Source organism: Micromesistius poutassou (assembly GCF_964030765.1).
Source record: "Micromesistius poutassou genome assembly, chromosome: 19".
NCBI lineage: Eukaryota > Metazoa > Chordata > Actinopteri > Gadiformes > Gadidae > Micromesistius > Micromesistius poutassou.
This window is the reverse complement of record NC_140289.1, coordinates 5,909,905-5,921,111: the sequence shown is the minus strand read 5'-3', so window position 1 is coordinate 5,921,111 and position 11,207 is coordinate 5,909,905. Positions and strand designations below refer to the sequence as shown.

General features: G+C 43.0%; 2 protein-coding genes across 2 annotated transcripts; one reads left to right on the top strand and one right to left on the bottom strand.

Annotated features, from left to right (window-relative positions):
- Window positions 1-1,026: 1,026 nt before the first annotated feature.
- LOC311363528 (proteasome subunit alpha type-6) lies at window positions 1,027-6,621 on the top strand. The gene is made up of 7 exons (XM_084483459.1): window positions 1,027-1,195; window positions 1,690-1,784; window positions 2,116-2,197; window positions 4,312-4,467; window positions 4,953-5,131; window positions 5,980-6,074; window positions 6,400-6,621. The coding sequence occupies exons 1-7, from the start codon at window positions 1,120-1,122 to the stop codon at window positions 6,455-6,457; spliced, it is 741 nt and encodes a 246-aa protein (XP_084339585.1). The 5' UTR covers window positions 1,027-1,119; the 3' UTR covers window positions 6,458-6,621.
- Window positions 6,622-7,865: 1,244 nt separating this feature from the next.
- Window positions 7,866-10,376, bottom strand: LOC311363801 (NF-kappa-B inhibitor alpha-like). Its single transcript, XM_084483779.1, has 6 exons — window positions 10,068-10,376; window positions 9,418-9,523; window positions 9,056-9,263; window positions 8,832-8,920; window positions 8,435-8,689; window positions 7,866-8,313 (listed from the first exon to the last, which is right to left on the bottom strand). The coding sequence occupies exons 1-6, from the start codon at window positions 10,319-10,321 to the stop codon at window positions 8,284-8,286; spliced, it is 942 nt and encodes a 313-aa protein (XP_084339905.1). The 5' UTR covers window positions 10,322-10,376; the 3' UTR covers window positions 7,866-8,283.
- Between the last annotated feature and the right edge of the window lie 831 nt (window positions 10,377-11,207).

Sequence of the window (11,207 nt, the reverse complement as noted above, 5' to 3'; positions counted from 1 at the left end):
ATTCAAAATAAGCTGTACTCTCAGATAAGATTAATAACATATTTTGGTATTGGGAATGACAAGTCTACAACTAAGTCTATATTTATAATTTTTTTATCTATCGGTTTGTACTTTTAAACTTGAGATAAAGCCTTCTTTGAATTCACTGCTGTTGTTCAGCTTCCTGTAACTGTGGTTGAAACGTAAAAAAAATGTAACCCAGAAACCTGTATACAATTCTACTAACTAGAATCTCTTGAAATGTCTCTAAAATATCCTTCCATATATGCATTAGTTCTTGAACCTTATATAAGTATAAAATCAAAAATAATTGTAACATTTTATTTCGCAACATAGCTTCTGAGCAACGTACAGTCAAAAATGTGTTCTCCATTGCTCAACCCTTTTGAATGCTGGTACATATGGAAAACATTAGTTTTATGTGGCTTGTTAAAGGGCAAAAAATATCTTTAGAGAGCAGTGGAGAAACCCCGACACCCCAGACAGTTGCAGAAGTCATTTTCCATGCCATCTTTTTGTGAGGAACATGGGTGGGGGTATTACCAATCACATCCACTACATTACACATGCAGCTCTTCATTCACATAAAACGGTCTGTAAGCCTATTCACACCTTTGGGAAATCTCATCATACAAGATGCTGACAAATTTTGCTAATTTCACATTTTAGATTTTTTTTGCAGTGGGTGTTTGTATCTTTGAAACAAAGTTGGCATGTAGTGAATGAGACATGCTATATGGGCCTAGTTTAGTGGTCATACATTACAAAACTGCTTTTTCGGGTGTAAAGCTTTATCTGGATCAGTCAGATTATGTAATATGCTCTGCAGAATCATTTTTTTATTCTATAACATATAATATATTAATAATTATCAAAAATATCAAATAAGGATAACAAATCTATACACACATTCGTCTATAAATAAATAAATAAGGTACAGAATTATACTCCCTGCTGAGCCATAGTCATTAATATAATAGTAAAGAAATATGATATATTCATCTCACACCGGAAGAGTTTATATGAACTTCCGGGTAAACATAGTCTGCATGAATTGAGAGGATCGGTCTGTGTTGTAAAGTACATATTGTGAGAATTTGGTGAACTGCAGATTGTATAATGTCTCGGGGATCGAGTGCAGGGTTTGATCGACACATTACAATCTTCTCTCCCGAGGGAAGGCTCTATCAAGTCGGTAAGCGCGTGGACCTCATTGCACCCGAGCCGGTTCTTTGTAGCTCGCTAGCTAAATGCTCTGTCATGGTTCGCTTAGCTTAGCTTGTGGCTACGCACTAACACACAATTCGGTTACAGCGAAACTCATCGCTTAAATATGAACACATTGTTTATATTTGTAAGATAATGATAACGGCATGTGTATCCTTTGGTGCAACTAGGAATACAACATGCCAAAATGATCTGAACACAACACATTCAGCTGGAGTGCTAGTTAGCTTGTTAGCTTGTTGAACTGAATTGGAGAGCTGATGCATTGCTGTACTTTTCATGTCAACATTGATGAAGTAAACGGTTAACATAAACGTTGCTTATTCACTGTTATAAAACGTATCTTACACTACTGTACGTTATTATGCCGCGGTGTGTCATGCACTGATAACGGCTGTTGTACTGACATGATGCCCTACACCCTTTTCAATGAATCCCATTCATTTTTGTCTTTGCTCACAGAATATGCGTTCAAGGCTATCAACCAAGGTGGACTCACATCGGTAGCAGTCAGGGGAAAAGACTGTGCAGTTGTTGTAACACAGAAAAAAGTTCCAGTAAGTTGGTCTTCAGAGGACTGCCATAGACGACACCACCTATGCCATAGTACCTTTTGAACTCTGGAACAAGTGGGATGCTTCATCCCACTTGTTCCAGAGTTCAAAGTAAGCATCTTGACTACATTTCAATGATGGTTGCTTTTATTTGGACATAACAGTATTCAGCATCTGACTATTAATAATCGAATGCAGTGAGACAACTGTGTTCATATAATGAAACCCATCGTCTCAACACTACATACTCATTAATTCTGTTGAATTATAGTTCTCACCATCAAATACAAGTGGGTCATTTCACTGTTAAAAACATCCTTTTTCTTCCACCTAGGACAAGCTCCTGGACTCGTCCACAGTCACCCACCTCTACAGAATAACAGACAACATTGGGTGTGTGATGTCTGGGATGACAGGTACGAAGTGACTGACGCTTCCCCTGCTTTCTGGTTGTAATGCTGTTCATACGGAATACAACCATCATCACATCGCTGGATCCCCGTTCAATTAGAATGTTTCCTATGCAGATATCAGGATTCTCAAAAATAAATGTTATAGTAGAGCATGCCACCATGCTCTTTTCCAGCACTACCGTGTAGCATCTAAAAATGTAGTAGACGTGAACGTTTTTGCCCGTTTAATTTCTGAAACGGTTCAATCCTTTAATTTATTTGAATAACGCTTAAAGGTCCCATGGCATGAAAATTTCACTTTATGAGGTTTTCTAACATTAAGTTGACTTCCCCTAGCCTCTCTATGGTCCCCCAGTAGCTAAAAATTGCGCTAAGTGTAAACCGAGAAGTAGCTATCTTGCGCCGTCTTTGAAAAAAGGATTGCTGAAACGCTTCGATTTGGCTTCCGGCCTCATATGGGGCCATGTTACCTCACTTTTCTCTGCTTGGCCCGCCCAGAGAATTTGGCCTGACAATGGTGTGTGTGTGTGTGTGTGTGTGTGTGTGTGTGTGTGTGTGTGTGTGTGTGTGTGTGTGTGTGTGTGTGTGTGTGTGTGTGTACTGTAATGCAAGTGTTCTTTGTTATTTGGATAACCATTCTGCTGTTGATGTTATGGCGCATAACACAATAACGCAAGTTTGCGTAAAGCTCCCATTTGGTGAAAAGACTAGGGCTCCGACCGACAATCCTGGGCAACAATCCTTTTCTCCTCCATGTCGCGGTTCCCAATTCCTTCTCAACCAATCCGACGTAGACAACCCCGGGTAACAATCCCTTTCTCCTCCATTTCGCGGTTCAGTCTGTACTTAATATTGACGTGGAAGAACCAGAGGAGTCTTAAGAACCCAATGCAGTTGTTTGAGATTCATAATATCATCCGGAGGCGCAAACAGCTTTTGACCATGATAATATATATTATATTATATAGATATCTAAATCTAATATATTATTTAGATATAGAGCTCCAGGACTCCCGCCGGAGCACCCGCAGTGTTCCGTGTTCCACTGTAAACACTAGCGCATGGTACCGTGGCTGCAAGCTGCTCAGGGCCACACCCCCACCCGCCACCTTGACCCGCCTCTAAAAACAGCACGTTTGTGGAGAGCTCATTGTGGGACTGGCTCGTAGTGGCTGTAACTCTGCACTAAGGCTGAATTTCTCGAACGTCTTCAAGTACTGTATTAGGGGCCCACTAACACCTATATTAAAGCATCCATAAAATAGCATGCCATGGGACCTTTAACAACGCTTAAAGTGCTGTGTGAGGGAAGTCAGTTGCTTTTGGATACACGCTTGGTCCCACTCGGTTAAGGCACAGATTCAATGTAAAGTTGGTCACACACCAGGCTAGCCACAAAGCACCGCGTCAGGCCACGTAATTGAAGAAAAACACACACTTGTTAGTCTTTTAATATTGGTATAGATAGCACTGTGACGCATACCAAGGTTTTGAGCTGTACAAAATTAAAAAGCATGGCTCAGAACGAATTATAACTAAACAAAAACTTTTTTTGTGCAGTGTTTCAATGATTTTGAGCAGAATCACTATTCAAGAGAAAACATGGTATTGAAAAAAAATGGTATTGAATTGTCATGAAAGGAAGGACTTTTAGTCTAAATATGTTAGGATGAACTAGTGTGACCTTCAAATGATCAAACTATGATGAAACATCAGAAAGGAAAACTAGTTTCAGTCTTACCATAATCATACTTACCATAATCTTCAATGAGCTTAAATTCTGCGTTTTAGAATTTAAGTTTCATATCATAAGCTTATCAAGATATTTATCAATGTTATGTAAAATGTCCCATGATTCTTGTGATAATGCATTCTCCATACGACCTAGCCCCACGATAACGTAAATACATTGATTTAACCTTTTAGTCAATTTCAACATCAATTATGCAATTCTTCTTATCAGCATATCATCCTCTAAAGAGGAATGCTTTGTTCCGTGTTATGACACCTGGTCTGATGGATGACGCACTCCGAATGTCACTCAACCTTGTCATCTGGTGAAATATCTGCTCCCACTATTTTCTGCATTAACCCACTCTCTTGACCTCTGACCCCAGCTGACGGCAGGTCCCAGGTGCAGCGGGCGCGCTATGAGGCAGCCAACTGGCAGTACAAGTACGGCTACGAGATTCCCGTGGACATGCTGTGCAAGAGGATGGCAGACATCTCACAGGTGTACACGCAGAATGCTGAGATGAGGCCCCTGGGCTGCTGTAAGAACACCCCTTTGTTTTATTATTTATTAACTTATTTTACCAGGCAAGAATTGCTTGAGATCAAATTACCTCTTTTTCGAGCAAGGCCTGGCCGTTTTATTTCTGTTGATCGGACTCTTAAGCTGCGCTCATGGGAAGGTTACAATGTTATACAGGATCTTGAAGTAGTGGCAGTGTTGTCATATTAAGAGCTCGTTTAAATAACCCTCACTGTATCATAGGGTTTCTCTATAAATACGCAATAAGAAATCAACTATGTCGGGAAGGAGTCCACAACAACAACATAATTTGGACGATTTGCACAGTGTTTTCTCCAAATGACACGTGTTGAGCTGTCGTGATGTTTAAATAATAATGAATGGGGAATGTTTACTTTTCTTCTCTGGTGGGTATGAGTATCAATTTAGCGCTAAATATTTGTCACGCCCACCTAAAAAAAAACACTTGTGAGTGGTCTAAGGGTTTGACCCGTTTCTCCCCAGGCATGATCATGATCGGCATCGATGCGGAGCACGGCGCCCAGGTATACAAGTGCGACCCGGCCGGCTACTACTGCGGCTTCAAGGCCACCGCGGCCGGGGTCAAGCAGACGGAAGCCACCAGCTTCCTGGAGAAGAAGGTGAAGAAGAAGCTGGACTGGACCTTCGAGCAAACCATCGAGGTACGAGAATAACGGCGCCGCCGTCTACCTAAAGCCCCAGGTCAACGAGGAGCTTTGAATGAGTGTCACGTCTGTGATGCGATTAGGGGGTGTGCCTCTTTCGGTGCGGTCGGTTTAGTTTCTTTGGCTCAAGATTCGATTCGGTTAGGGATGATCATTTCCAGATCTTCTCAAGTGCGCTTAGAAAGGCGGTGTGGCAAATTATGGCAGGAAAGCACAGTAAAGTGTGTATAAAATTATGTAGTTTACCTCAAAGTTAACTTAACTGACTGCAGCAACGTAAACGCATAAAGGCAAATCTAAGCTAAAAAGTTTTTGGAAGTTTTTAAACTGTTCAGAATGTTCTAAAATAAGAATGATTTTTAGTTTTCACCCACCCTTTGTTACAATGCATCCCCTATGGGATGAGCTTCAGAGCTCAGCCTAGTGTCAGCGCCACCACGGCCACTCAGACACTCCAGGTCATAGTGCCAAACTAGGAGGGGCCTATTTTCGTTTATTTTCATTGCGATTGAGGCTTAAGTATACCTGCTATATTTGTCTTATAAGTCAAATCCAGTGACCTTTGCTAAATGCCTAAAGTAGAAAGTAAAAGCAAATGCAAAGACAGTTGATAATGGAAGAATTGCAGCGAGGAAAGGGGTAGTCCTAGTGATCTTGGCAAGAGATGGATTCTATCCATGGTATCGTAGGTGGTTTTAACATTTTTCTAATTAGTTAAACGGCAAACAACAACTTAACATAGGTGACCTATTGTCCTGCTCTGTATTCCCGTGGTTTCCTCCCTAGGCATTTACTGTATATTGTACTTTATTTCCCTTTCTGTTTCCCTGGGCCTTTCCCTGCAGACGGCCATCTCCTGCCTGTCAACTGTTCTGTCTATTGACTTCAAACCCTCAGAGTTGGAGGTGGGCGTGGTCACCATCCAGGATCCAAAGTTCAGGTGAGGGCCCACCATGAACATTAACTGGTGTTTATCACCCGTGTTTCACTGAGGGCCAGGTGTATGGGCAAATGTATAATCACAAGTATGTATCAGGCTAAAAGCAGTTCCAGGCCTCATATTTTTATCATTATGCACTGAAAAGTTACTTCAATGGTTTCAACTTATTATACCCAGATTTGTATTTTTAAATGAATTGTGATGAGGTCTTTACTGTGCCCTGAACAGTCAGAATAAAAAACTATATTTAGTCTATAAAGTCAACTGACTTTCCATAGTACAGGAAATGAGGAGGGAAGTGTTATATTAGTTTTTGTTGTTTCAGAATGCTGACGGAGGCTGAGGTGGATACCCACTTGGTTGCCCTTGCAGAGCGGGACTGAGCTAAGCGAACACCCTGTCTGACCCTGATGGATAAAGTTAGAGCATGATGGGATTTGTAGTCTCCCCCACCCCCCAGAAAAGAAGACTGGTGTTATCCTTGTTTTGCTGTACATTAACCCCCTGCTGTTTCATTGAACAATAAAAAACGTTTTGGAGTAAAGATTCTGTGAATGTGTATTTTATTGCAAACTTAGTGTAGGCAATATATTCTAGCGAATCGCTTTGACTTTCTTCCCTAGAATGTGTTGCATAAACATGTTCACTCTGTCACCGATCTTTCTGCTTCTTGTGGTTTTGTTGAACATAATGTGGTAATTTATCTGGAAAAACTTTCTGCATACCAATGAACCATAATTGGTAATCATTATGAAAGCCTGCCTTTCTCCCTCTGGCGCCACTCACATTTTCATATTGTCCTCAGAGTGCCCATTCTCCTTGAGCACGTGAGATGACGTGATGTAACTGATGGTCTGAATCATTCAGTCCTCTTATATGGCATTAAAACTCTTCACCCCGCTATGTCTTACGCCTCATGCCCTACTTTTAAAGATATGACGCATGCAGAAGTTCCCTTTTCAGGAATTTTTCGGGATGTAGGAAATTACTTGCGGGGACTTTTTCCCTTCTACGTCAGTTTCTGTTCTTGCCTCCACGGTTGATGTCTCAGACTCATGTCCTACAAAGTCCCACCGTGACTTGTGTCTGCTAAGGAAGAGGTCACCTGTGAGGCTATGAAACAGGAACCATGAGGCTTTGTCTGAGGACAAGGTTGAGTCACGTTTTTTTGTGGAAACCCCCACCTTATGAATACAGGTCTACTGTCCCGGTTAATGTTTATAACCGTGAAAAACAATTACAGGGAACATTTACACGTCTATTGAAACCAGTCACCCCTGGACTCTGGAGACGGCCAATGAGGAAGCTAACATGGATATTCTGAATAGATTTCAGCTAGGCCACTTTAATACAACCTGGATCTTACTAAATACACAAGGACATTTCTGGGGCATGTCCACTTATGAGGAAGTGGGTTTGCAGGTCAGGATGACTCTGAAAGAATTCCCAATTTGCCTAAGACAACATTTTCTCTTGCCAAAATGCCCATTACTCAGTGGTTGATTAGTTACTTTACAGTGTTTGTCTTAATGTGGCCTTGGGGTTTTACAAAGTGTGTGACTCAAGAGGCCCACGCCTCGCCCAACTAGGAAACCCCAGCATGTTCGGAATGAGATTCATAAATGTGTGACTCTTCTCCCCCTCTTACTGTATTGCATGTCATACCGGATGTGAGGATTTTATTTTAATATGGTATCACTAGTAGCCGGGGTTGCCAATTGTATAAAGAACAGGCCTACAGAAATGACTAGGTGTGGAGGAGGAAATAAAGACGTACCAAGGCAGAATGTGTATATTTATAAGTCATTTAATTCATGTATGATCTTGCGTTGACTCATAGTGTTAACAATAACTTCACAATAAAAGGTATTCACATTAAAAATATATATATCTATGTATTTACATTATATAACAAATATTGGCCCGTCAGAGGCCAATGTCTTTGAGGTGTCGTGGATGTTTTTCGATTTGGAAAATTGTTCCATCGGGCGGGGAGGGGGGAGGGGGGTGGGCCCCAATTTGCCCCAGATCAGACACCATCGCGGTTCTCATGTGGTCCCAGGACCGGCTCTGTGGGTCTTTGCAGGGACCTGCAGATCTTGGGAGGTGGAGTGGCAGACCAATGGTGGTCATCCCCCTGGACTCCGGGCAAGGAAACCCTGTAGCAGCTTCACTGTGACACGCACCCACAGCAGGGGTGCAACGACCTCTACTTTCCGAACTTGATGTCATCGTACATCTGTGGGGCGAAACAAAACATACAGTTAGGAACCGATAAATTAAATGTTCGTATTCTGATTACATTTCGCACAATATTCAAATATTTCAAATTGTTCAAAAAAACTGAACTTGCAACTGACCTCCTCGTCGGACACGTCATCCCGGTCGCAGTCTTCCGATTCGCTGTCGGGCAGATCCCGTAGCTCTTGTGCGGTGCGCTCGTACAGCTGGTGGCGGATCTCCTCGTTGTGGCGGCCGTAGGTCAGGTGGTATGGCGTGAACCCGCCGTATGTGATGCTGTGCACGTCGGCGCCCAGAGAAAGCAGGCAGCGTACCAGGGTGGAGTTCTGGAGGTCTACAGCTAGGTGGAGCGCCGTGCGACCGCTGCACTGTTCCTGAAGGAAACGATAAGAGGGCCAACGTTAGTTCCACTTGTCTTGACTTAAAATTGGTTTTCCAATTTTTTGAGTTGGAAATTATTCAGTTTCCGGTGCGTGCCAAATGGGTGAGCGATATGGCGTTTCAGGAAACACTTACAGGTGCGTTTATGTCTGCTCCGAGCTGGACCAGGCTCTCGACCAATGAGAGGAAGCCGTTGATGGATGCCAAGTGGAGGCAGTTGTGTCCTGTGAGGTGAAAAAAAAATAAAGAACAACGTCGGGTCAGTTACACATCAGGGTCAACCCGTTTTACAAATGTTTGCTTTAATGTGAACGACGCTATTGGTGAGTGGGGAACTTGGCTGGGCTCTGACGACGTACCATCATAGTTGGGGTGGGGGAGGAGGTAGGGGAGCTGGTGCGGGCAGGTCTGTGTGAGTACACTGAAGCAGTGGAGCGAGCCCCGTTTGCAGGCGATGTGGAGGGCCGTGTTGCCGTCCTCGTCTGCTAGCCGGGAATCGCAGCCGGCCTTCAGTAGCCTCTCCACCAACTGGGGCTGGTCTGTGATGACGGCCAAGTGAAGCGCGGTCTGAGGGAGAGAATAGGGATTTGGTTAGAGATTTGAAAAAAAAATGTAGCATATATTCATTTGGATTGATTGTTGGTTGTTGTGGGGGGGGGGGGGGGTTCAAACTATTGTTTGCAGGACAAATTGTGTTCCCAGGCGTGGGGGTTTGCATTACCTGTCTCTGGAGGTTTTGTGCATTGAGGAAGGGGTGATTGTGGGAGAGCTTGATCAACTGGTTCACTTGTTCCGTGGCTTCGTGAATAATGGCCAAATGCAGATACCTGGTGGGGAGAGAGAGAGAAACTGTTGTTAAAAAATTGTCCACTTCTAAAAATGAAAAAACAATCATGGGGGGGAAGGGGGAAGTGGTCACAGAGGGAGACGAAAAAATAAGAAAAAGAACAAAGCCAGCAGGTCGTTTCGCAAGAGCGGAGTTTTGTCGGGTTATTTCCACCACCAGTTGTGGCTTTAAACATCTGATGCTTTATCAGTTGCTGGCGGAGCGCCAGGGACTTTCCTGACTGAGCTGCGCGCACTCTAGGCACCGCCCATAATGGTTTCTATGCCAAAGTACAAGGTCTTCAGTACGCAGTGCACTCATCCAACCACCTCGCTTTGTTGCAAATCCGTATTTTGGACGACTTCGTCGTGTCCAAACTTGCATCCAAAAGTAATTCAATATGGCTTGCGCGTGAGCCGATATGAGGTGCAGAAAAACAATGCAACCCTTCAGGCCTATATTTTAGCGCATTGTTATCATGTGCAGGATTTGTTTTTACAGTAGTCTTTATAAAAAAAGTACTATATATAGTATAGTCAACTTACGTGTCACCGTCCTCTGTCACCGCATTTCTCCATGGTTCGTTATCCTCCAGGATTGGTTCGCAATGACCGACTTTTAATTCCGCCAGATCGTTGGCCAACTCGTCCTCTTTCAAAGAATCGAGGCCGCTGTCGAAGCGATCCTCCTGGCAAGGGAACATCTTCCCCTGTTTGTGTTCCATGTTATCAACGTTGTAATCCATCGGGTTGTTGTTGGGTACTCTGTATACGTCCATATTGAGTCGCGACTGCACCATACGCTAAAAGTAAATGCGTGAAGTCAGATGTCCAGGGCAGAATGCTGTGTCGCTGAGAGAGGCGCGCAGGGTTTATATGTTGCGAGGGGCGGAGCCTAAAGTGTGGGGGAATTCCAATTGAGTTATAGACAACTGACTGGTGTGAAACCCCCCCCCCCCCCCCCCCCCACCCCTCAAAGGGACCTAGAAATCCTTGTGTCGTGGAGGTGGCGGGGGCAGATATATTTTAATGAATGAGTACTAATGAACATGAATGAGTGAGACAGCCCCAGACTTGATTTCCCTTCTACTTGGGGAAATGGTACTTGTTTTTTTTCCCAGCTGGAAAGTCAGGGACTTGCATTCTGAGTTCAGATGTATACACACATCCGCTTTCTAAAAGAGTGGCACATTTTAAGGGGGGGGGGGGGGGCAGTCGCACGATTCATAAATGTAATGACATTGTGCATTACTTAGTTATCTGTACCCTCACTTTTATGTTTTATTTTGCACCTCTCAATCTATTTCCAGACACTTTCATACTGCAACCGATACAAATACATTATGCAGAAATTGCCCGGAATGCATTTAAGCTATGGGACCAGCAAAGTTTACCGTATGCCTCTTTTGAACTTTCTTGCTGTAATGATGATACACCTTCACATTTAAATGTAATACTCAAAATATATATATATACTAAAAGATAAAAGTAAATTTGGACTAACACTCAAAAACGTTCATGCGCACTTCAACATTATGGGTGATGGCAAAACCCTTTAACATTAAAATGCTATGGGATTGAGGAAGATGTATGAGTCATAATTTATCATTATTTGCAGCATGCAGGGTAGAAAATCTTAGTGTTTTTATGAGGTTTTTTGACCACTTGCAATACGTTTAGGGAACT